Source organism: Canis aureus, chromosome 10 (assembly GCF_053574225.1).
Source record: "Canis aureus isolate CA01 chromosome 10, VMU_Caureus_v.1.0, whole genome shotgun sequence".
NCBI classification, from domain to species: Eukaryota; Metazoa; Chordata; class Mammalia; order Carnivora; family Canidae; genus Canis; species Canis aureus.
This window is the reverse complement of record NC_135620.1, coordinates 52939237-52965482: the sequence shown is the minus strand read 5'-3', so window position 1 is coordinate 52965482 and position 26246 is coordinate 52939237. Positions and strand designations below refer to the sequence as shown.

The 26246-nt window shown below is 52.9% G+C and overlaps 1 protein-coding gene across 6 annotated transcripts in view; it reads left to right on the top strand.

The window, feature by feature from the left end:
• Window positions 1-26246, top strand: part of CNTFR (ciliary neurotrophic factor receptor) — a 38504-nt gene that overhangs the window by 1860 nt on the left and 10398 nt on the right. For 2 of the 6 annotated variants that reach the window (XM_077912362.1, XM_077912361.1), the window contains exons 2-4: window positions 6803-6912; window positions 18684-18771; window positions 22938-23171. In XM_077912362.1, the coding sequence (XP_077768488.1) occupies window positions 18687-18771; window positions 22938-23171 (319 nt within the window). In that variant the 5' untranslated portion in view covers window positions 6803-6912; window positions 18684-18686. Of the gene's footprint in view, window positions 1-6136; window positions 6265-6802; window positions 6913-18683; window positions 18772-22937; window positions 23172-26246 lie in introns of those variants that run through there. The other 4 variants (XM_077912359.1, XM_077912358.1, XM_077912360.1 and 1 more) reach the window with 3 other exon arrangements.

Here is a 26246-nt window from a genome sequence, read left to right as displayed (position 1 = left end):
ATGTGTCTCAAACTATGCCTGTGTCCACTGTCAAAACCCACACAAATCTCTGAACTGGTTCTTGGGGTTTCTGGTCAGGATTGGTGACAATGGAGCTGACGTTCACACTCCATCAGGGCTAATATTCCAACAGATCCTCACCTCATACAAAGACTAAGTTTAAAGTTCACATTCAAGACTTCTTGGGGCTTCAGAATTCATACCCAGAACCCATACTGGGACACTTAAAGGCATATGGACTCACACTCAGAATTACCAGAACATTGGGACTCACACTCAGATTCACACTTAAATTCTGGGGCTCATATTCAGCTGTACACTTCAGTCCTGGGGTTTACACTCAGACTCACATTGGGACTCCAGGCTCACACTTTGATTCACATTTCTGTCCTGAGGCTCACAGACCTACATTGAGACCTAGAGCTCATGCTCAGAATCTCACTGGGGTCCTAGAGTTCACACTTGGTCCTCATTTCAAATTCATACTTACATTCTGGGGCTTATACTCAGAGTTACAGTAAGACTAAGGGCTCACACTCAGACTCCCATGGGGAACCTGGGGCTCACATTTGAACTCAAGGACTAACAACATAGGACACTGGAGTTCATGGACTCATGCCTCCATCTTGGAACTCACACTCAGATTCACACTAGCAAGATTCTCACTTCCATCCTGGCATCACTTAGGGACCCAGACTGGTATCCCTAGTGATTACATTAAACTCACTTCCATCTTGGGGCTTAGACTCTAATTAAGGCTCTATCTAGTGCTCACATTCAGACTTATGCTTCCATGTTCAGACTTTTATAGTCCCATGGAGGCCCTGGGGGTCACACTTGGAATCACACCCAGTTATTATTCTATCCTGGGGCTCACATTCAAACCCAAACTAGGATTGGGTGTTTACACTCCCAGTGAAACTTAAAACTCAAATACACCCTGTTTTCTTTGATTTATGGTGTATATCAAGGCATTTGGGTAAGGAACAGAGACTGCTACAAGACCTGTCCCCTCCAGAGGTGGGGAGGAGAAGGGATACGACTTTGGGCATGTCACTAACTTGGGCTGTGGGTTGATGGAGACAGTGGTGGGAAACCCGGACCCAGTTAGGGTTAAACCTTTCCGCCTTTCTTTCCACAAGGAAACTAGGCTATTGGCAGAAAGGTCTGAGTGGCTTTTGGCACAAGAGTGATATGTACCCGTAGGGTCTCCCATGTGCCATGTTCATGCACATACCCCTTAAATAGTTTTGGGTACCCCTTCTGTGGTAAGACAATCAGGTGTGTGTATGAAGGGGAAAGACTTATGTCCTCCCAAGACATTTCTTCCATTCGAGTCATCTTTAGTATGAGAGGAGTATTATAAAGGTTGACTTGGTAAAAGCATAGACCTCTGGTTCCTTTGAACATTCCAGAGTGTTGGATCTCTGATTCTAAGGTAGATGGTAGGGGGCAGCCTGGGTGGCTCAGAGGTTTAGCCTGCCTTCGGCCCCGGGTGTGATCCTGGAGACCCAGGATCGAGTCCCACATCGGGCTCCCTGCATGGAGCCTGCTTCTCCCTCTGCCTGTGTCTCTGCCTCTCTCTCTCTCTCTCTGTGTCTCTCATGAATAAATAAAATATTTTGAAAAAAAAAAAAAAAGGTAGATGGTAGCCCAGATCTGTGGTGAAAAGGTAGCTAAAGGAGGAGATTCAACTGAAACCAAGCCGCCTCTTCTCTGCCTTTGCGGGAGAGGAAGGGTAGGGACCAAGTTATATCTCGCAATGTCTCCTGGAATGTCTCTTGAGCCCTTTTGCTGTCTCTGTGGTATGACCAGCATTCTCTACTTCCTAAAGGAGCAGTAGCCCTGTAGGGGAGGGCTGGGCTGGGATGTAACCTATCCTGGGACTTCACCTGCCTTTACAAATGCTGCTGGGTTTACATGCCCTCCCACTATGGAGGCCAGTGAGTTGGGGCTCCCTGAGGTGCACAGTCACCCCATGGGCACCCTGAGGGCAGTAGGGATCTGGTCCTCAGGCTTCCTGTCCCTGAAGGGGACATGTGCTCCCCAGCCCCCATATGGGGTGGGAAGCTTGAAGCAAAGGGTCCTATATCAGCTCCCTGTCCCAGAAGGGGACACATGCTCCCCACCCCCTTATGGGGGGTGGGGGGCTTGAAGCAGGGCAGCCTGCTCTCTGCCCCACCATGGTGAGTTGAAGTGTAAATGAATCAAAACATATGGAGCAGATTTTCTTTGAAATGCAGATGGGTTTGGGGGGGGGAGGACCATGTGTGCCTGGTTTGGTGGGGGGGCTCCCAGAGAGCAAGGAGGCTGAGAGCTGACCCCTCCTCCAGACACACCATGGGGTGAAGGGAGTTGGGGAGACCTCAACTGTGTAAACTGTGGCCCTGGGTGACCACATACACCCCTGGGCACCAGCTTCCTGTGGGGAGGGGCCAGGGAAGTAAGTGGTACCTGTGGGTTGAGAGTGCTGAGGTCATCACCTCCCTTTACCTCTGTCTATAGAGGGCAAAGAGAATCCCCAAAGCACAGAACCATGCTGGGCTGGGAGTCACCAGAGCCTGGAGCTCCAGGGACCAAGGGGTGGAAGTGGGGAGCTGGGGCAGATATGGGGAAGAGTTAGACCCTGCTGCTTGCAGAACCACCTCCTGGAAGGTGGGGCTACACCTACAGTGGAAGGAACTGCAAGCTAGACTATCTGGTGACTTCCACCAGGGCGCGGGCTCCTGGAGTTTAGGAAGGGACTGAAGAGCCCTCAGTCCTGGAGGAATTTCCCCATACCTAGGATAGTCAGCGTACCCCACCTTACACTACCCATACTTTCCCCTCACGAAACTCAGCGAGGTCACACAGTAATTCCTGTGAGTTCTGTGGGACCTGGGCTCTTGTCTGCTTTGCTCATTACTGTACTCTGCAATTGGCACAGACCCGGGACACGGTAGGAGGGCCATGTTGAGTAGACAATGCATCTTTTTTATCACATCTGACTGAGTGTTCCATGTGGGCAGGTCCATATTCTCAACTCCCAGCACAGTACCTGACAGGGATTAGGTGTTCAGTAAATGTTGAGGATTGAATCCTTGAACGGGACAGACGACAAGGAGGGGGACCTCTCTGGGGTTTGTGGCTAGAGACCCAAAACCCTCTGTTGCATTACCCCTACTTGGCTCAAAGGACCCCTGAATGATTTGTAGTCTAGAATAAAGGAAGGCCTTGGCTGTAGTCAGCAAAGGAGTGCAGAAAATAGGCAGCTTCTTCCTTGAAAAGGTCAGGACTAAGGGAGACTGGGGCAGAGGTGGGAGGTCACTTCTGTCCTCTCCTCAGCTTCAGGGTTTTCCAGAAGGTGGGAAGGTCCTTTTGCTTCATGCAACTGTGAATGTGGCCCTTGGTCTCTCTAGGTCAGGATTTCTTGGACTCTAGCCAAGGCAGTGGACCCCCACCTCTGAGCCTAGGCTCTGAGGTTGTCTAGCTACTGTGGGAGCCACAAATCATATTGGTTATTAATGTCTGTCTGAGAACATGGGGTTCAGAGCCTAAAAATACCCTATCTAGTCAGAGCTTAGGAGTTGCTGATGTGGGCTGGTGTAGCAGTAGCTGCATCTTGATAAGATAGACACAGAGCTGGGAGACACTGGAGAGTATGGAGAAACTGAGGCAGCATGGGCAGGAGATACATAGGAGACAGAGCCTCTGTTTTATATATGGAACAAAGATTTATAAAATGAGTGGTGCCAGTTCTCCAAATTACGGCAACATTTGGGGTAATCTGTTATCTTACACTGCAAAGAATTTCCTTCTTGGAGAGTTTGAAGATACATCTGATATCAGACATAAAAATTAAGTAGTCAGTAGTAACCATTTCAAGTCCAGCCTCAGGATGTCCAAAATAAGTCCATGGGGCAGCCTGGGTGGCTCAGCGGTTTAAGCGCCTGTCTTCGGCCTAGGGCGTGATCCTGGAGACCCGGGATCGAGTCCCACATCTGCCTCCCTGCATGGAGCCTGCTTCTCCCTCTGCCTGTGTCTGTCTCTCTCTCTGTGTCTATCATGAATAAATAAAATCTTAAAAAAAAATAAGTCTATGGGAAAGAAAAAAATCTCTAAGTAGCCTTTTCTGAGCTACTGTCCACATCCCTACCTCCTGGAGCTGTTCCCTGAAGCCTGAGCCCCAGTGAGGTTCTTACACACCCCCTTGTATAGGCTCCCACCTCACTTCTGACCCTCAGGCCTCTGTGTATCCCCTTTTTCCAGGAGATGGATGCTGCACAGTGGTCCCAAAAAGGTAAGAAGAGCCCAGCCTCTGAGGGCAGATGCCTTGTGACCTTGGCTTGTAAACTGACCTTTCTGGGCCCCTCTGTGATATCGTAGGATTGGGGGGGCTGGGCCCTGGCCCAGGCTCGGAGAGAAGGCGGTTTTGGCACTCATCCAGGTCCCTGACGTCAATGACTCTCCAAATAATGGAATCAATATTGGGGGGGGGGGGGGCAAGCGTGAACCAGGCCCCAGCGATTAGAAACAGATCAGCACAAACCCGCAGCTGATTCTGATAGAGCTGCCTTGGAGAGCTAGGGTGGGAGGCCTAGAAGGAGGTGGACCTGGTGGGGGGCTCAGGAATGGAGGTGGAGCCACTGAGTGTCCAAAACATAGGGTACACAAGTAGGCAGAAATTCTGGGGCTGCTGGGGTTGGAATGATGGGGTGGGGGCCTCCAAACTAGTCCTTTCCTTTTTTGGGCCTATGGGGTTCCAAGGGTAGGGGAAGTTTGGGAATGAAGACTTCTTTCAGCCAGTAAGTGAGAAAGAGTAGGCAAGGGGAGTTTAAAGTTCATTTCTCTGCTTCCCAGACTTGGGCCCCTAGGCCATGTTAGGGGGCACAGTATGTTATACCCAGGGTAGGGGAGAGCATTGAGTGAGACCTAAGGGAGATGATCTTTTGCTTAGAGGCAGAGGGCATTGATCCAAAATAGGGAGATGGGTATTCCCTCTCACATTGGGAGTCTGGCCTCTTCCATCAGCCTATGTCCCCTCAGCCTCCTAGAAGGCAGCAGGTGAGGTTGGAGAGGGCCATGGGGGTCTGTAGGGGGCTGGCCTGGCGGCAGCTGACAAAAAAACAGGAAGAAGGGCTGGGGGAGCAGCTGTAATTATGGGGCATTTATTATTAATCAGATGAAATTGCTGGAAGCAGCTGGTGTAATGTGCGTAGCGATACAGACCATGCATACCCCCACCCCAACACGTGTGCACACACACATACACACAAGCCACACACAGCCTGAGCCTTGTTTGCTTACACAATTTTTTTCTAATGAAGGTTGGAGGGCTCTCTCTTTTTTTTTAAAGTAATTTCTATACCCAACACAGGGCTTGAACTCACGACCCCAAGATCAAGAGACACATGCTTTACTGACTGAGCCAGCCAGGTGCCCCTGGAGGGCTCTTTATGTATGTCTGTGTCTGTTTGTCTTAGTGTGTATCTGTCTGTGCTTTTTCATGTCAACCTGCACCCTCCTCTCCCTCTATGGTCTCCTTTCCTGACGATTCTTTGGCCTGATGTGTGTCTCTCTGTCTCTCACCTCCTCTCTGTCTGCCTCTCTTGGGGCCTATTTCTTGGTGTGTCTATATCTATTACCACCAGCCAGCCTGTCTCTAATACCTTAGTTTGTGGCCATCTCTTCCTGGTTGCATCTTTGGGCAGAGTTGGATGGGATATGGAGTCCCTTTCTCATGGGTATGTGTTTAGACCAATCATGCCTTTGTCAGACACATCTGGGACCTGTTTTTTGGGGGAGAGAGAGGAAATTGGACCCTGAGGATCTCCTGGGGTCTTGTAGAAGGCGAGGGCTCTGTTAAGTGACTGGAGCCCATAGAAGCAATAATGGCTTTCAAGACAGCCCTGAGTATAATAGCTCCTATATCAACTAGTTTCTAGGTATCAACTACCAGTTGTGTGACTTTGGACAAGGTGCTTTTGATCTCTGAGCCTCAGTTTCCTCATCTGTAAAATGGAAGCAGGATTACCTGCAAAGTCATTTTGCTGATTCGGTACAAAGTGTATGTTAGGTGCTTATTACATCTGACTCATTAAGAACACTGAACAAACATTAGCTGTTACTATTTTCTTTTTTTTTAGCTGTTACTATTATTACTGGAAAAGGCACTGCGCAGGCAAGAGAGAGAACTGCAGAGGTAAACTGGTAGAGCATAAAGGCATTGCAACTAGACTTGGACTCAAATCTATGCTCTGGAACTGATCAGCTGTATGGTCTTAGGCAAGTTATTTAACCTCCCTGAATCTCAAGTTTTTTCAACTGTCAGATGGGAATAATAATAGAACCTACCTCATGGAGAAGTCATGAAGATTAAATGAGATAATGCATATAAAGTGTTTGACACAGTTCCTGGCACATAACAGATGCTCAATAAATCATGGTGATGAGGCAAAAGAAGAGGATAGTATGATGGTGGGAGTTTTTGCCCTGCCAGTGGCCACATGTGAAAGTGTGTGATTGGAGGTACTTGTGCCTGTGAATTGGTTGTGTGGGGACTTTGGATTGTCTGTGGGTATGTATGCATGTGTGGTGTTAGGCCACTTCTGGCCTCCCTTTGTCCCTGTGGTTTAGAACCTGAAGTCATCAAGGGGTGCTGGAGGGAATCTGGACTATTCCCAACTTTCTCTCTTGTAGACAGGTATCTGCTACTTGCCTCAGTCTCCCTTTCTCTCACTGAGGTTGTATGGAATGAGTTCTTAGTAGGACTTAGGCCCATGGCTTCTCTGTGACCTCTGATTTGTGCCCTTTGCCCTCCTAGAATCCAGCCTTGTCACATCATCCTGTCCCCTTGGTTTTGGAAGTCTTGAAAAGAGTTGGTCTGGAGAAGGAGGACATTGATGTGTTCCGTGTACGGCCGGTGGTGAAGAGGTATGTGCTGGGGACCCAAACGAGGCAGGTCAGTCTCCAGGGAATCAGGCATTAGGCTGGTGTGGTGGGGCTATAGGTTTGGGAATGTGAGTGAAGGAGGGCCTGAAGTCCCTTCCTTTTCTCCCTCTGTTCTTCCTCCTGAGGCTTTTCATCCCCTATGACAGGTCCATAAAGAGGAAGGGCAAAGCCAGGTCTGCATGGAGAGGGCTGAATCCTGGACGTGAGAGTATGCTCTGTCTCATTGTCTGGCTCCCTTTCTGCCCCTAAAGCATCTCTCTGGCTTGACTGGGGGAGCAGCTGGGCTTGGAGTAGATGGGATGGGGGTCGGAAATTCCAAAATCTTCTGGGGCCAGCCATGGGGCTGGGCTTGACTCACCCTGCCCTGCCTTTCATTAAGGCCAGCCAAGGCCCCCGATTGGCAGCCCCGGGTGGGGGCGTCCAAGGAATTGAGGCGCTGGAGCGGAACGGAAGGGCCTATTGTCCAAAACCCGCCAGAGGCCCACAAAGGCCAGTCGGCTTTTCATCTCAGCTCCCAAACAGACTGGCCATTTTCCCGGCCCCACTCCTGGGCCGACTGACTGACCCTTCAGAACTAGGTCTGGGGTGTTGTTGAGGGTGGGGTGGGGTATCCCAGGCCAACAATGTGGCCATAAAGGAGACTTAAAATGGAGTTGGGGTTCTGAAGAGGAGGAAGGGAGGCTTCAGGGGGCTGTAGAGAGTTAAGCTTCCCATCTCTCTGTTCCCAGAAGACCCAAGGACTAGGGTAGAGTATCTGATAGAAGTTTAGATTAACACAACAATAGATAATAAATATTTATAGGGGGCACACCTGGGAGGAGTCTCATGGCTTGTTGGTAAAGTGAGCTACTGCTGTGAGGGCACAAAATCCTCCCCTACAATTGGGAACACCTTATCTATTTGGAATTGGGACTGGAGAAGAGAAGGCTAGTAGTGGTCAGGCAAGACTGGGCTCCTTGCAGCAGGAGGGACTGTGGCCAGACGGTCTTTCTGCCAACGAACGGTAGCTGTGATGCCCTGACTGCATCTCTTTGGATCCCAGAGGATACCAGAGAGCAGGGGAGGTAGAGAACACCCCTGGAGGGTTAAGGGTTAGGCAGCTTCTGTGCCCCTCCCCAAGAGGAGGCTAGGAGGGAAGACTTGGCAGTTCTGTCTACCCTCCCTTTGCAGCACCTCCAGCACCACTTTAAAAACAGCTTTTTAATTTAACAAAGTGGATGAAAAACTGTTTTTGGAAATAAAAGATATCTGCTGTCTCCCAGGCTAGCCCTCAGCCCTTGCAGAGAGCCTCTCTCCCGGTCCTCCCCGCCCCCCCACCCCCCCTGCTGGTGGCTCCTCTCTCCTTCCCCCTCCCTCTCCCCTCCCTCCTCCCTCTCTCCCTCCCCCTCCCTCACCCCCTCCTCTCTTTTTAGTTTCTGCTCCTTGGCCCCATAGCTTCCCCTTGGCTTCCTATTACCCACCTCCCATATCAGTGTCCCTGGAAGTCTCCTCAGTTTCTTATCTCCATGTCTCTGCATCTCCTTTTGTCTCTCCTCTCCCAGTCTCTCTTCCCGGGCTTGTCTCTCTCCTGAATCATCTCTGTCTCCCAGCCTGTCTCAATCTCTGTCTCCCTCCCCCCCCCCCTTTCTTCCCCAACTCCTGCTCTAAATGGGTCTATTTAAAACACCCGACGCTGCCAAGTCAGAAAAGCGTCTCCTGATAAAGCGCATTAGGCCGAGGGAGGGAGGGAGAGGGAGGAGGGGGGAGGAGGGAGCAGGGAGCAGCGGGCAGATGGATTGATCCAAGCCTGTAACCCCATTAATCAGGCATCGTGGATCCCCCTCCCTCCTCCAGCTTCAGCCCCTTCTGAGCTAAAAGCCCCTTAAATATTTATCACCCCTCCCCCATGGGGTGAGGGGAGGAGTGTGTGGCCCTTGGTATGAGCATCCCCAGCTGCTTGGCGCTCCCCCCTGTGTGTTTACACATGTGCACATGTGCTTATATGTGCATGCATGGGTCTGCATAGCTACCAGGCCCAGGGCCCATCTTGTCTCTGTTCACCCCCACTGTAGAGTAGCCCTGGAATCTGACACGGTTCTTGCCCTTTCTGAAGAGTAGGGCATGCTGAATAGGGAGAACTTTGGGGTCAGTTGGGGGTTGTCAGGCCTCCCAAAGTGCAGTGTTTCTCAGAGGGCAGGAGGATGAGCTAGGGTTCAATGTCCAGATTCCCCCAAATTCCCAGATAAAGAAGTAACTTGGGGAATAGAATTGGGGGCTCCATGCTCCTAAAGTGTGCAAAGGCAACTTGGAAGGCTGCTGAAGTTCTCCCTTTATCCTCAAAGGATAGGAATAAGATTTAGGGATAGGTTTGGGGGCTCCCAGTGACCTCCGAAATTTCTGAACATCACCTGGGCCTGGGTGGAGGTGGCCATCACCTCCAGAGAGTAGGAAGATGGTCACTCTCCAGGGGTGATGTAGGACTGGGTCCCACATCTCATGACTTATTGACCCCCCCCCCCCTGTCTGTAGAGGTCAGTCAACCCTGAGACGTGCAGGGGTCCCTTGTAGTTGGCCTGAGGCAACTTCACCCTGGGCGGGGGAAGGGAGGCCCCGGCCGCCCTGGGTGTGAGGAGGGGCCGCGGCTCCCAGCCGAGGGTCCCTTCCCCCTCTCCTCCCCCAGCATCAAGTGCCACATCTCCTCCTGACTCAGACAATTAGATTCAAAGGATGACCTCACTGCCTGCCGTCCCTCACTCGCTCCCTCTGCTAGCTCGCCTCGCTTGCTCGCGGCGCGCTCCTGCCTCCCCTCCTCCCGGCCCGCTCGCGCCTCGCTCGCTTGCTCACAGCTCAGCTCGGCCCCTGGCCCGCCCGCCCGCCCGGACTCTGGGTGTTGTTGCGGGGGGCTCCTGCCCCCCCCCCCCCGGCCCCGGGCCTCCTGGACCCCAGCCCCGAGCCCCGGGGGCCCGATGCCCACGGGCTGCCGGGCGGACCCACGGAGCGCCGGAGGCACCGACCCGGCGCCTGCGCGGGGACCCAGGTCAGTGGGCGCGGGGCCACGGGGCCAGAGAACTTGTCACCCCCACTGCCGCCGCTGAGACGCCCCCGCCCGCACCAGCCCGCCAGCCCGCCTCGGAGCTTCCCGCTCCTTTCTCGGCCCCCGCCCCCCGCGGCTGCTCGGCGCGCTCCCCCTGCCAAGCTGTCTCTCTTCTCTTTCTCCCCCCCCAACCCCCTGCCTCTGCAGCCGGTGGGAGGGACTGGGACTTCCTGAGGTCCCAGGGATGGGGCCGGGGCCCATTGGCTGCAAACGGCCCAGGCCTCTGAGAGAGGAGGGGGCTCTGGCTGTGTCCATTGGCCTGGGGGAGGGGACCACCACCTGGGTGGGAAGGGGGCTACTGAGAATGAGGCCCAGGGTATGGGGGTGACGTCTACACAGAGGGGGATGAGCTCTTGATAATCTTTCTTTTCTCACATCCTGTGGGCCTCTTGCCTGGCTTCATTTGTCCCCACCTCCTAGCAAACTTTAGTCCCCACTGCCTACTTTCATTTGGTCCCCGTGTTCTTTTGGGCCGTGTCACCTGATTTCCCTAGACACTCCCTCCTGATTTCTTCTGTTGGCACTGTTTGCTTAAGTCCCTATCACCTGGCTTTATGGGATTGCCCTACCCGGGTTCCTTCCTTCTGTCCTCCCCTGCTGTCTGGTGTTTGCTGCCCTGATTAGCTTCCTTGGAGCCTATCATGCTCCCTTTAGGATAGGGCATCAGGGCCCAAACTACACCTGGAGTGGCAAGTGGTAAGGATGTCAACAGCATTGCCATTTATTCCTGGGTTGGGGCCTGGCCAGCACAGCTTGGATTCCATTCTGCCTGGACAGCGACACAGCATCTTCTCTTGTGATGGGGGGCAGGGCTACAGGGTCCGAGGACGCTTTAGAATTCTTGTCCTCAGCGGTTAGAGGAGCACTGGCTTGGCCAATGCTGTCCCCATCTCTCTTTGGGCCTGACAGTGATGACAGGGCCTTGGCAGGGGCTGGGGGTTAAGGTCTGGGCCACATCTCCTTCTCCTTACCTTGCCTCTTGCAGTCAGGCCTGACAGGTGCACTACAGATAGTTGTGGGCACAGAGAGGTTTTGAAGAGGCCTGGGATCACACAGCAGGTGGCTAGGCTGAGAGCTGTTGCTGATCCTCATCCTGGACAAGAGGAGTTGCTCTGGGAAGGCAGGAGGGGACTGGGGAGTGGGCTGATTTCTTAGGTTTTCTGGTTCCTGCTACTCCCAGTGCCACCATCTCTTCACCCAGGGGCTTCCTCACCCCGTACTGTCTGGCCTGGATATCTGCTTATTCCCAAATGCTGGGAAAGCAGGGTCAAGGGAAGAAGGAGCCACCTAGAAAATTATATTTACTTGCAGTTTTGGGACCAAGAAACTTCCTCTTTCTTTCCTTCCTTAGGCCACCCTGAGCTTTAGCCCCCACCCTCCAAGTACAGCCTGGGCAATCTGAGGTCCTAGCATGGAATGACTGTCGGGAGTGTGTATCTTTGTATTTCCCACTGCTGGATGTGAGAGCATGAGAGGCTGAGGGCGACTAGGGGACTGAGTTTCTGAAGGTGCACTGGTATCTATGTAGAAGATAGACTGTTCTGAACATGTGATGGCATCCATATGTGAGACTGTGACTGTTTTGAGTGAGCGCGCGTGAGAGTCTGCGTGTGTGACTATAATACGTGTGTGCATGCACAGCGTGTGTGAAGCTGTGGCAGTGGGTGTCCATGTGGGAGGCCAAGGTGTGTGGTCACAATGGGAAACTCTGAGTGCCAGTGCCCATGAGAGGCCGCCGGGGTGTGTCTGTGAAGCTCTCTGAAGCTCAGGCCCTGTGTATGCAGAGGTAAGGGAGGGCTTTGGGGAGCTCCGCAAGCTGGTAGTGAGAGTCCAAGTATGTGCTGCATCTCAGGGAGAAGTGAGCTCTGGGTGCTGTGTGACCCTGAATTGCTGTTGTGTGTGTGAGCATGTGTGCGCACGTACTCATGCCTGTGTTTACCCATCAGGAACAGATTGCTCTGGCTTCCCCACTGTGAGGAGGGAGTAAGGGGGAGGGAGGATGGCTTGCTTTTGCCCAGCCGACCAGAAGCTTCCTCAGAAGTAGTGTGTGTAGTGTGCATGCATGTTAGGGGGGGCAGGGAGAACAGGACACTATTACATGAAGACGGGAAGTTTCTGTTCCTCCCAATCAGCCCTAGCTCTGTCAGAAAGATCATCTTCAGTTCCTTTTGTTAGAAGCTGATGCTTCATATGCAGTGCTGCTCTCCTCCATGTGTGTGTGTGTGTGTGCGCGCGCGCCTGTACAACAAGCTTGCAAGCATAGGCCTTTGAGGGTGTGTCTGCACCATAACAGTGAGGGGGCCAGGGGTAGGGTGTAGTGAGAGATGCTGAGGCAAGTAGGTCTTTGTCCCAGCCCCCAAGTCTGGAAAGCTATTTTGTCCACTCTTCTCTCTTCATGGAGAGCCTGCAGCCTCCTTCCTGCCCTGCCTTATCAGCTGGGAGAGCCACTGCCCCCCTGCAACCCGCCCCCCGCCTGCCCTAGTTAAGGGAAATCTCACTGAACCCTAGTGCTCTGCCCATCCCCCACCATGAATGGGAGTTCTTCCAGCTGTCTAACCTCCCGCTGTAGGGTCTGTCCCTCCAAGAAGAGCAGCCCCCATTTCCGGCGAACTTAACTTGACTGGTGCATGGCTCTATTTTCTAGGTAGAGGGGTCCTCCTGATTCTTCTAGAAGCCAGAAGAGACCCTGGACTGGGGCTAAGAGATAGGGGATTTGGTGCTTGTACACGAGGTTCTGTGAAGTTGTCCAGAGGCCATGTGCCCAAAAGGAAGATACATGCTTATCTGCTCTTTCCTTTTCTCCATTTGAAGGGCAGGGGGCTGGTCCAGATGACTTTTTGAGGGAGAAAGCCCAGACCTTTTGCACCTAGAGGGTTGCTGTAGCCCAGGCCTGCATATATGTGTGCATTCAAGCCCATGCCAGGTCGCCAGGCAGCATGGAGAGCTCTGAGCAGGGCTCCACATTGTGGGCATGGGCTGGTAGGATTCAGATTCCCACCTCCCCCAGACACCTCTCTGCTGCCCAGCCAGGCCCATCATGGGAAGGCCCCAGGCTCCCCCTACAACACCCCTGCACACACGTGCAGCAGGGCACGCACATGCTGATCTCAGGGTCCCCACGGTGCAAGAGGCTGGAAGTGGGGGGTTTGAGCACTCAGAGTCCAGGCTGCTGCCAAAATCCATAGGAATCTTGTCCCCCCCAGGCCCTCATCTCCGGCTGTGGAGGTCACAACAGCAGGTGCGGATACCCACCCCCCCAACTCACTCACATTGGGCCGCCTGCTTTTCCACAACTTCAGCCAGCGACTGGAGCTGGGGGACTGCTCCCCTTGCCTCCCTCCTGGCCCCCCTCCCACTGGTGCTGAGCTTCTCCTGCCCCCTTCTATGGGGGGAGAAGGGGGCCTATATTTGGGTGGGGTCCTTTCCTCTGAATATTGGGGCTTGACCCTGGAGTGGGTGGAGATACATCCAGGAGGAGATAAGGCTTGAATCCTGAACCCAGGCATGGCTCCTATGCCCTTTGGGGTGAGGGCACCAAGAGCTGAGAGGAGGGCCAGGTGTGGATTCAGAGAGAAAGAGCCAGAGACAAGAAACTCAGAGATAGGTAGAGACATTACAGGGGTGGGAGCCTTCCCAGTGGCCAGCCAGCCCAAGACCCAGGAGCTGGCCCCTGACCCCGGCCCATGCCCCTCCCTGGTGAGGGGTCTGCAGGGCCAGCTGCCAGGGGCCGGGCCTCCCTCCTCAGCCTATATACCCCCAACACCCTCTGGACTGCTCAGGCCTCTGCCCCCGCCCCCACCACCCACGTTGTCCAGGCTGCCTAGGCCTGGTGGGATCTGGGGGCCTCTTGGTCTTAGCCTCTCCTCCCCCTCCTGGAGCTTCCAGCCAGCCCTGTCTCTCCCAGGCTCCCCCTCGGCCAGTGCTGCTTCTCCTTGCCCACCACATCCTTGTCTCTGCCTCTGCCACTGCTCTCTGATTTTTCTCTCTCCACCTCCAAGTGAAGATGTCTCTTTTCCTTGCTCCACCCTAATTCCTCTGCAGGTCTGAGGCCTCTAGAGTTCCCCAGGCTTTTGAGTCATATAGTCCATGCTGTGTCCTGTACTGTGTTTTTGCCTTTTCTCAGGATGGGTCCTTTACAGCTGTTGTGGGAAGAGGGAAAGGGGGCAAGGTCCCAGGATAAAGTGTCTTTTCCTCACACTGAGGGATTCTGGAGTCTGGAGTTACCTAGGTGGACTAGAATCTGTAAAGTTGTCACGTTGGCCATGCTCAGATAGGAATGCTGACCTCATCCTGGTCCTAGACCCTGGGGTCATTAGTGCAGGTCGGGACTTTAGTTGGATTTCAATGTTGGGGCATATCACACGGGCCTGTTCATTCATTGTTCAGACCAGATTGAGCCTACTTGACCCTCAGCACACCCACATTAACTAACACCCTAAAGTCAGAACATATTGTTGCACATCAACACTCACACATAGTTAGAGCTGGGCCCCAGCCAGTGATGCTTAGACCCCCCACCCCTGCTCTGAATGTGGCATGGATTCCTGAGAGTTGGGCCTGTGTAACCTTATGCAAGGATAAATAGGAGCTCTCCAAACTCATACCTCCCCTCCCTCAGGTCTTGCCTTCAGCTGGTCAGGAGGTGAGGGTTGGGGGCACAGGGCACCTGAGACCTTGCTGGGGCTTGCAAGAGGGGTTTTGGGACCTGGATCTTAAGCCAGACTCAAACTGAGTCATTGAGGTCCTCAATCTAAAGCCTGTCACTGCTAATGACTGTCAGCCTTCATGGTGCCCATCTTACTGTAGGCCACTATTATTCTGTGTGACTATCCATGTTACTGAGTCTGTCAACATCCCTGTGTTACTGTGGATGTACCGTCATTGATTGTTACTCTATGTGACTGTTGATTTTGTTGCATTTTTGATTCTGAGGTTACCATCACTATGATTGTGTCCATGTCAACAGGTGTCATTGCCCCATCTGTGATTGTGTCTGTGTCAACAGGTGTCATTGCCCCATTTGTTGCTGTCATCGTTTATGACTGTCACCCACTGCATGGTCACTGTAATGACTGTCAACACCTGTGTGTCATTGTCAACTATACACTTGTGTCATCTTCACTGGGTGTTGTTCCCACTGTGTAATGGTGTCTTTGTGTCACAGTGAGACAGTGACAGTAAGCTGGGGGCCAACGGTTTGTCTCTTGGCGTGTCACCTGTGTGTGTATGATGATGACACTGTGAGATTCTGTCAGGAGAGGTGCTGGGCTCCCTGTGCTAACAGAGGGCGTGGGCTGCTAGGTACTGGCCTCCTTTCAAGTCAGTGGAGTGCCCTCTGTTGCCTCCTCATTGTGGGGGTGGGGCTGGAGGCCAGGCCGATCCATGGCGGTATCTACAAAGAGCTTCAGCCAGTTTGCATAGCCCCTATCTGAGGCTTTATGGGATTTATCCTCCAGATCTATCCCAGAGCCATGGGGTGTGGACTTGGAAAATTCTTGGGGAGGATGCTCTTTGCCCTGGGATGGGTGGCCTGAGGTGAGCTAGGGCAGGGTGGGAGTATAGCCTGAATGCCTCTGGCCTCAGCCTCCCTACCTGGGAATGGACCCAGCTGGGACTCTGAAAGGAAGTTGGCTCAGGGCTTTCTGGATCTACAGGGGCAGAGATGGGGTGGGGTAGGGTGGGGTTTTAGTCTACCCTTATTCCCTGGGGGCTGGTTGCACTCCTGGATCGCCTGGAGGAGAAGCTCTACAGCCTCCTCCAGGAAGGTTGCACCGACACCATCCTCCCTTTGCACTGGGGGAACTCGTGGAGCTGAGAGAGATGCTCCAGGATGAGCACAGAGGCCATCTCTGGTTCTGTCCCTTCCTCTGCCCTTGAATCTCTCCCAATCCCCTGTGGTCCCTTTCTCTCTCTTCCTGGGTCTCTTCTCCCATTTCTCCGCATTTTGGTCTCTTCCTGTCCCTTGGGTCTTGCCTCATGGCTTTCCCTCTCTCCCTGCCTCTCTGCCGCCCCCTCCCTGAGTCTCTGCCTTTCCTGGGTGCCCCAGCCATGCTGTGTCTGTCTCGGTACCCCATCCCCCACTCTCTGCAGCACTCGGCTCTGGCTCTCTCGGCAGCGCCCGTCTCCCATGGCTGCAGCCCCGTTGGCCCAGGGCCCGGCCCTTACAGTAACTCATCGGGCTGATGGAGGCGACTTTGATGAAGAAGCCACCCCTCCCCCTGAGGGGGGCCTGAGTGTGTGTGTGTATGTGCACAGGCATGTGTGTGCACGTGCACGCTTATATGCATGCACACTCATGCCAGGCTATCTCCTTGCCCCTGCGCTCCCAACTGAGAGCAAGAATGAGCTGGGAGCAGACGGCCACACTGTCCCTCTTCCATCTTGAGATCTAACCTTGTTCCCCTCCCTCTGCCTCCCAGGCCCTGGTTCCTGCTCCCATGTGGTGGGCAGTGGGGCCTGGCCCTGAAGTTAGAGTATCTTCCTGGCTGTGAGGAGAAAGGCATGGACAGATGGCAGAGATGGTGGGGGAGCCTCTGAGGGCTACATGCTGAGGTTGAGGTGGGGAACCAGGTAGCCCTGTAGCCTCTTGCCTCTCTTTCTTTCTCCTTCCTTCCTCTTTCCTTCCCTCTGAATTCAGACAGTCCCTGGGTTCATTTCCTGGCCCTACTCCTTGCTGACTGACATTGGCCGTTGTCTTAACCTTCTGGGCCTGAGGAGTAGTTGAAGATAGGGATGTGGCTGAGGGTCAGCAGTAGCTAGGCCAAGTGGTAGCTAAAGCCCTGGGAGTCACTGATGGGGGAGGAGTGGCCAAAGCCACATGGGGCCTGGAGAGAGACAGGTTGTGCCAGGGAGGGGCGGTCAGAGCACCTGCTCTTGTGGCTAGAGGAAACCAGGTGCAGACTGGGGGGTACTTGCCTGTTGAGGGGTAAGTGTAGCCATAGGCAGGCAGGAGCCCTATCCCATAAAGGAGCCCCCGGAAGTCAGATTTTCTCCAATTCTCCCACTCACTGCTACAGGCTGACACCCACATTTGTCTCCTCCCTGCTCTGTAGCTCTGTTTGCAGTTTCTCTGGCAGTTCTCTGGCTGTATGTCTGGCTGTTTGTCTGGCAGTATTTCTGACAGTGTCTCTGGCTGTGTCTGGCAGTGTGTCTGTGTGTCTGAGTGTCCCTGGCAGTGTTTTTAGTGGTGTGGATACTTCCTGACTGAGCATCTGGCTATGTCTCTGGCTCTCTTTCTAGCTGTTTTTTTGGGTGTATGCCTGTTTGTGTCTATCTGTTTCTCTGGTATTTCTCTGCTTGTGTGTCAGGCAATTTCTCTGGCAAGGTTTCTGACAGTCTCTCTAGCTCTCTTCCTATGTCACTGATGGTTTCTGTGCCTGTGTTTCTTGCTCTTTCTCTGGTGGTATGTCTGCTTGCATTAGCCAGGCATTTTATAGTATTTCTGGTGGATCCTTTGGTTGTGGGTCAGTTATTCTCTGACCATGCCTCTGCCTGGTTATCTGGTGATAGCTCCCTGTTTCTCGGGCTTTATCTGATTGTGCCTCACACTGTATCCTAGTATATCTCCAGCTGTTGTGGAGCTCTTTCTCTGGGACACTGGTTGTTTCGGGCAGTGTATTGGCGGTGTGTCAGGCTATATCTCTGATAGTACCACTCACCCTGGTTGGGTGTCTGGCAGTATTTTTCTCTAGCTCTCTTTTCCTGTCTGGTTGACAGTCCCCTTCTCTCCTTACACTGGAATCGGAGAGTCATATTTGAGGCTTTTTTTTTTCTGCAGGAAATAGTTATTTCCCTGTGATCATGTGCTGGTGTAGAGTGGGGGGCAGGCAGCTGGATCTACCCCATGAAACAGGACAACAGATTAGGGGGCCCCTGGATCCATGCTGGCTTCTGGGGACATTCTGACTGTGCTTTGTGTACCTGCACAGGTATGTGTAGACATTGAGGCACATCTGGGCTGAGGGTCTCAGGCTCCTGGGGCATGTGTTGGGGTGAAGGATGGGCTGGGGCCCCTGACAAGGACTTACATGTGAATACCCTCTTTCTCTCATGGTTGTTGTACACTAAAGCAAAAGTCACATCTGACCTTGCTACCCTGCTGCTGTGAACATCCCAGAGTCCAGTGGCAAGGCTCATGGAGAGGTGGGGGGTGCAGATATTAGGGCTTCAGAGCCTCCAAGGGGCTTTTGAGCATCCGGGTTTTAGGCTCTCTTCCCAGGAGCACAGCAGGGGGCCTTCCATTCAAGGCAATTTGGAGAACTACAGACCTCCTGTTAAGTTCAAATACTACCCTTTCAGTTTGTAATGCTTATAGCTAATTAGCCAACCTCACCAGTAAAGTTATTATTTTTTTTTAGAAAAATGGCCTTAGCATTACCAATGTTCCATAACTCATCCGTGGTTGACTACATCCTGCAGCCAGCAGCCTTATCGAACAACAAACCACTGTAGGTTGCCTTCTACCATCTTAGCAAACCTTTGCCTACAGATGCCAATAATGTTGCTTTTTATTGCTTGAAAGAGAATCCTGAGCCCCATTAAGAAGGGCATTTGGGGTCAAGGTGCCCTAGCTCTAGGGCTGGGATCTCCCAGTCTTGCCTGAGAACTGGGAGGGGGTCCCCAGGAGGTTCCTGCCTGGGCTGATGCCACCCCTTCCCCCCGCCAACCCTATTTCTCCCAGCAGATGGCTGCTCCTGTCCCGTGGGCCTGCTGTGCTGTGCTCGCTGCCGCTGCTGCCGTGGTCTACGCCCAGAGACACAGTCCTCAGGGTGAGTGCGGGAGGAGAGGATTCTGGGGGGCGGAGTGGTGCTCCTGGCTGACCTCCACCCAGAGCTGAGCATGAACCATCCTCAACACATGCTGTGTGCGTCCACCCACGACCACACACTGGCACATGCTGGCATTATCCCACACGAACATCCAGGAGTTAAATAACACTGATATGCTGGGTGACCCACTGACGTTGTCTTATACGCAGTTCTCCAGTCACTCCATGTGGTCCTGTGCCAGTGGTATCTCTGGCTTGATGATCTGTTCCTCTTCCCACTAGAGTGGATGTAGGGTACAGGAGGGTGGATTGGGAGTTGGGGGCTGCCAGGGATAGGGCCCTATAGTATCTTTGAAATGGGATTTCACTTGAAATGGGAGTTTGTGGGAGGAGTGCAGTGGAAGGCACTGAGAGAGACAGAGTCTGAGACTACCTTCCCTTACCCTAAGGGAAGATGGAGACAGAGATGGTAGACTGAGAACGAGATGTGGGACGGGCAAGATGACCAGAGGGCTGGCACACTAAGGAAGGGGACAGCCTCCTGCCCTCCCCCTAGCATTTGTGCAGTGAGGGCTGAGTTCTTCCCATAGCCAACCAAGCAAGATCCTGCCCCTCCCCTGCTGGGAAACAGGCGCCCTCTTAACTTGACCACCAGTGCTCAAACTGCATTTAAGGCAACACCTCCCATGGCTATATCAAGTGTCAGGTCTGACCTTGAATCTCCTTGAACAAGCTCTAAGTTGTAGGGAGTTCTCCCCTTGGGTGGGTCCTGCCCCCTGCCAACTTTGGCTGAGTTGGTAGAGGCAGAGAGGGTGGAGGCACTGCTGCGGCCTAGGCATACAGCACATCCTGCCACCCTCAAGGCTATGGGCTCAAGGAGGGCAATGGATCAAGGCTTCTGTGGCTTGTTTCTTGTGAGACTGACATTGAGACCCAGAAAGAACCTTACCCACCCCAGGGTTGCTCCCCAGTGGGCAGGGACTGAAAGGACCACCAGGCTAGCCCATTAACTCCCACCTGCAGGCAGTCTGTCTGAGGTTCTGGTTGCTGGTCTCATCTGCTTAGACCTCCCATTGGTGTGGCTCCTGCCCTGTATTTTGGGTAAAGGCAAGAGTCACATGTGACCAAGGGCTTGAGCGTTAAGTCCACATCTCTGAGCGTGTATAACTGTCCTTGTCCATTAGGTTCTGTGCATGAGTGAGACCACATCCCTGTTCGAATGCATTTCTCTGTGTGGTTGTATCCTTGGGGGCTGTGCTTTGTGTGTGACATTGTCTATTTATGTGTGACCATGCTCTTTGTGGGACTTTATCCTTGTGATTGAGACTGTACTCTGTGTAATAGATAGTTCCTCTCTGTTTCTGTCTCTGTATGTTTGGGTCCTTGTCAAATTGTCTCCCTGATGTGAGACTGTGCCTTTATGCGTAAGTGTGCCTCTGGGTGACAGTGCCCTCCGTGTATATGCATGTGATCATCTTGTATTAGGTGTTAGCCATTTAGGTGGAACTGTGTCTCTGTGTGGCTGTGACCTTGTGGACAGTTGTGCTGTGTGTGTGTGTTCTTCTTGTGGTAACTGTCCTCATCCTATGTGTGTGGCAATGTGAAGTTGCTTAGGACGCCCAGGGGGACTGTTTCCGGCATGTGGTCCCCATGTGAGCCCATGTACGCAGGTGTGAGGGAGTCATCAGCTCTGTCCTTCTGTGTTCTCCATGTCCATGACCTCATCCTGTCTCTGTCTCTCATCCTGGCTTCTAACAACCTTTTCACAGCTGATTTCTTTGGAGCATTTGTCACCGCGTCAAGGCCAAGAACCCCATCCTCCCCCTGCTGCTTGATTTAATTTCTGAAATGGACAGCACATCAGTAGGGGTACCCACAGGGCGGGAAGAGAACTGTCCAGAGACAAAGGATTAAATCCTTGCCATCTTTGGAGCTTTTGCAGGGCTATGTGTATTGCTGTTATTGTGTTAGTGTAGCATTTGTGGCAGTGTGTGTCTCACATGATTGTCATGTCCTGTTGCCCCCTCTACCTCTGCATATGGCCTGTGGTTGTCTTCTGTCATTGCATTGTCATGTTTTCATTCCTGCCCTGCCCTTACATTGTTGGTTTGTCATTGTTGTCAGGTTGTGTTTCTGTTCCCTTTTGAGGCAGACAGGGTGACTTGGGAGTGTTAGCGCATTGTCATTATATTTGTTGTGCTGTCGGATGGCTGTTTCCTCATCTTGTGGCTGTACCTGCCCAGCAATATGAGAGAACCACATTGGGTTCAAGTTAGTCCTGAGCTGCTGTTGGTCAGCTTTGCTGCGTCACCGCTGAGATCATAGTGGCCACACCCCCTCCCCTACGGTCAGTTTTCAGCCTCCTCCTCAGGCAGCTGGATGCAGAGTCTGTACTGGGGGGGGGGGGGTTCAGAGAGAGGGGTTTGGCATGTTTCCTGGAAGCTCCAGGTTTTGACAGGGGAGGTTGGAGGGGGGGCTCAATGGCTAGGGCTGGCGGACTGGGGGAGCTCTATGGTTTGAGCCTTGGACACTGGGCCTCTGGTGGGGGGAGGTCCCCATTCAGTCTCTGGTCCAGCCTCACAGCTGTGGCCTCCTAGGCCCCCAGCCACCGCCCTTCCGCCGTTCATCCTTTGTTTAGCTGGTCCCAGGCCCCACAGACAAGTGGTCAAGACTGGCTGGGTTTCCTGCTTCCCTCTCCTCCAACAGGGGACAGGGACCAGAGGCTCAGTGAGGGGCAAGACAGAGGCAGGCAGCAGGGTGGGGGGCAGCGGGGGACCTGAAGACACAGAGAGCCCCTGAGACAGGAAGGGTGGCAGAGGCAGCAAGCAGGGACAGATGTTCCAGCATAGAGAAGAGCAGTACTGGGGAGGGGGCCGCGATGGAGGGAAGGGGGTGGCTGGTGGCATAGGGGGATCCCTGCCCCCTGCAGTCCTGGTGGTGTTAACAAGTCTAATTAAGAGGCCACTGGCCCAAGTTAATTGGCTCGTTAACAGGAATTGCCTCTGAAAATCCCCCAACTCAGCGGGGTGGCTCTCTGGAGGGGAGATGTAAGCGAGTGTTAACGAGGGATCCCGCAGGCCCCCCCCTCCACCCATGCCCCCCTCCTGCTTCGCTCTTCCCCTCCCATCCTCACTCCACAGATCTGGCCAAGACTGGGGGAAGCATCTGTCCTTCCAGGGTTGGGGGGCAGGATGAGGAATGAGGAGATTAGATTCACATCACCCAGCTCTGCATGCCTGCCTCTCCTCAGTTGTCTGTAGATCTGTGTCTCCGATTTTTTTTGTGTCCTGTTCACCTCCCCCACCTAGTGCTGCCTCTCGACAGGTGCTCCCTCCCACCCTTCCCTTCCAGTCTCCTGGGTTCAGTCCATCACGCCTGGGTTGCCGAGGCCAGGGCTGGGGTTTGCTTTTGGCTCTGACAGGCCCCTCCTGGGGGCAGGAGAGGAATGGTCAGAGAGCTCTCTCTGTCCCAGCACTCCCCCGCCACCCCCCCCCAACCCCAGCAGTTCCTGTCTCACAAAGTTGATAGCTGCCAGGAGTTCCCTAGGGCTCCCATCCTGGATCTCCCTACTGCTGCTACCCGAGCCCTGGATGGCTGAAGTGGAGGCCTGGATGGCTGAAGTGGGGCAGGTTAGGGGCAGTTTGTAGGGGGGCGAGAGTGAGAAGGAGACAGGCAGGACGGAGACCAAGATAGGGACAAGAGACAGAGAAAGGAGTCCAGAAGTAGGGCCCCTCAGTTCCAGCTTGCCTGGTAGCAGATGTCAGTGGTTGGGGCTGGGCGAGGTTAGGGTCACGGAGGTCAAGAAAACTTTCTAAAGGACCTAGTGACTGGAGGCAAACTGGGTTTTCACTGAGATTTAACTCCTCTCAGCACTCTACACAAACTTTCTCTGACACACATACACACAGAAGATCACCCATTCACACATAAAATCCCCAGACATGCACACTCACACACACAAATTTGGAAACACTCACATACCTGTATGCTAGCACAGCCACAGAGAAATGTTACACACTCCTCATCTCCCAACACACCATCAGACACTGAGCCTCTTGGCCTAGACTTCTCATTTATAGGCTCTCATCCATGCGCGTTGACCTTGTGGCACCAAGGCAGGGCTCTGACCTGTGACTTTTGCCCTGTGCTCTCCCTACCCCCTCACAGAAGCACCCCACGTGCAGTATGAGCGCCTAGGTTCAGATGTGACTCTGCCATGTGGGACAGCAAACTGGGATGCAGCAGTGACATGGCGGGTAAATGGGACAGACCTGGCCCTTGACCTGCTCAACGGCTCTCAGCTTGTGCTCCATGGCTTGGAACTGGGCCATAGCGGCCTCTACGCCTGCTTCCACCGTGACTCTTGGCACCTGCGCCACCAAGTCCTCCTACATGTGGGCTGTAAGTGTTGGTCCCAACCCTTCATCTGACCTTCCACTTCACTCAAGAGGATTGTCAGTGAGGCTTAGACCCTTGGTCCAGATTAAGTCCTCTTCCTTTTGGGGAGGGGGGCTGCAGAACCCTGACCTTTGCTCCCTAATCCTATCCTAGCCTTCTCTTCTGACCTCTGAGCCCAGTGTTTCCCACTGAGTCCAGAACTCTGGGCATTTTGCACATGTATCCCACCCCCAGCCCACTCCCCCACCCCATGCCAGAGGCCTTTGAGATCCAGAAATCATGTTCCTTATGACAAGATAGGCAGAGGAAGGATAGCAGGACCTGGTCCTTCTGGGGCCTGGTAGGGAGGAATTCCAGGGTCACAGCTTCAAGTCAGAGTGATCCCACTCCATTGTGTGCTTGCACAGGAGCTAGTTATGCAGGTATAGGAATAGGCACTCTGGGAGGCTCCAGGGAAGAAAGAACACTTCCTAGAGTGGGAGGCACATGAGATTGGGAGATTCCAAGGATACATTGAAAAACTCCCTTCTGGGGGACACCTGGGTGGCTCAGCGGTTGGGCGCCTGCCTTCAGGGCGTGATCTCAGGATGTAGGGTCAGAGTCCCACATCGGGCTCCCTGCAGGGAGCCTGCTTCTCCCTCTGCCTGCATCTCTGCTTCTCTCTGTGTGTCTCTCATGAATAAATAAATAAATCTTTAAAAAAAAAAAAAGAAAGAAAGAAAAACTCCCTTCTGGGAGAGAGCTAAGTGTGACTGTAGGCTCAGAGGCTGGGAGGGCATGATAGGGCCCCTTGGGCTGGTGTAAATGGGGAAGGGAGCTAAAGGAGGGGATGGGGCAAATCACGATCCTAGGAGTTAGGGAGTGACATGGTCAGGCTCATGTTCTTAAGAGATCCTTCTCATGATGAACATAGACAGGTTGCATGGGGGCAATGCTAGGGCAGGAAGGAGGCTGTTGCTAGATGCAGGGGAGATGATGAGGATGAGGGATCAGGGCACGGAGTTGGGGAAGTTGAAAGGGCCTGGTGGTATCTCCAGGAGTCAGTGGTAGATTGGAGGTAGAGAGGACAGGAGAGTAGAGAGCAGGAAGAGTCAAGACAGCTAATGTTACCAATCGCTGCAACAGAGGCAAGGTGGAAGGGTCATTGGAAGAAAAGATAGTGCATTCTGGGGGCGCCTGGGTGGCTCAGTTAGTTAAGCATCTGATACTTGATTTTAGCTTAGGTTATGATCTCAGAGTCCTGAGTTCAGGGCCCGTGTTGGGCTCCATGCTGGGTGTGGAACCTACTTAAAAGAAAATAGTGTGTTCTATTTGGACAGTAGTATGCAAGTCATCTTATTTTGGGTTTTGCTAGAATCAGATCCCAAGATGAGAATTCATAGCAAATAGTTTGTCAGATGGCAGAAACACCGCAAGGAAGTGAGAAAGTGACAGAAGAAGGAATTTTAGAGGACCAAGAGAGATGGAGTTATCCAGTTATCTTCTGGGCAACTGCAGCTCCACCATGGGAGAACTGAGAGCCCAAGTAGAACATGTACCTGGGAGTTGTGCCTGAGCGGGAAAGGAGCTCAGAAGTTTATACACTAACTCCTGCCCAGTCTTTGGTTGAAGGAGTCTCCTGGGGTGGGGGCAGGGATGCTTTAATTCCCTCGCATTTTTGGCCTGATGCCTCAGCAGGCAATGCAGATTTTGGTGACCAATGAAAGCTCTTAGACATAGAACTGCAGAAGAGGGCAGCAGATATGAGCCAGGGATCTGTTGTGGCACCACCACCATCTGCTGTAGGTATGTTGGGTTGGGGTCCTCGCTATAGCCAGTGGATCTGAAGGTCTGGGGCTCAGAAGAGGCCTGGGCTGAGGATGGCATGAGAAAGGCCATGGGGGGGCGGGTGCAGAGATGGCCAAGGGGGAGAGACTGTGGGATGAGAAGAGAAGAAGACCCAGAACTGGACCCTGAAGACTATCACTTTATAAAGGATTGATGGAGAGAAATGAGCCACAAAAAGATAAGAAGGAGCCAACAGGAAGGTAGAGGGAAGAGTGAGTGAATGAAGTTCAGAAGACAGGTTTGGAGAAGTTGGAATAATGAGCTTATCAATGTTGCTGAGGGTCAGCTGGGCAGGCACCCATCACCGGAATATTCTGAAAATAGTTCCATTTCTTTTCTGCTTAAGCCAAAGATTCATGTTTTTCTGGCTTCAGCCCATTTGGGTGATGCACCCCATTTTCTTTGAATGGTTTCTTTATTCCCTGGGAGCTGCTGAGGGGAGGAAATGCTTAAGTGACCTGGGAGCAGGAAATTGGTATGGACAACCATTGGAAATGTTAGACTGAAGGGTTGCTCATGGTCGTCCACAAAACACTGACCCACCAGTGGGATTAGAGGAGGGGTGAAAATATGTTTTGCTGGGGATATTCCTTTTCACACAGAAAAGCCTTCGTGTGTTCAAACTGGAAAGATAGCAATCATAACCATGTGTTTTAGTTTCAAGCCAAGGGTGGAGTGACCCCTGTTGGCCAGCTTGAGAAATACAGGACCAGCCTACCTGAGTTCATCCTGGCCCACCATGAGGTCCACTGGAAGTAGAACACAGCCTAGCTCCATGTTCTTACACAGATAAAATGTCATACACTGAGTGCCATGGAAGAAGGATAAGACCAATTTGACAGTATTCTTCTGTCTTCTCAATCTGAGTCCAAAAATCCTTAGGATGGACAAGGCTGGCCGTGATGGCTAGGCCTTGGTGACCCTCAGCCTTATTCCCGATGACTTGATCTTTGAGAGGTTATTGGAAGGAAATTGGGTCTAGAAGTGATGTCTGTAGTCTGCACCCACAGGACATGCCCACAGATGCCCTGTTGTGACCAGAGCCCAGACCTTTTATATATATAGTGACCACTCCCTAGGCTCTGCCTGTCAGAGGAGAGTTGGCTGTGAATTGGCCATAGCATTAGTAACAGGTACTTATCTCTCATTGCCTTATTTGCTTCTAAAGAGCTGGTCAGAGGAACAAGGGACATTAATCATGATTGTCTCAGTCACTTTATATTAGTAACAAGAGACTGGGTTTGGCAACAC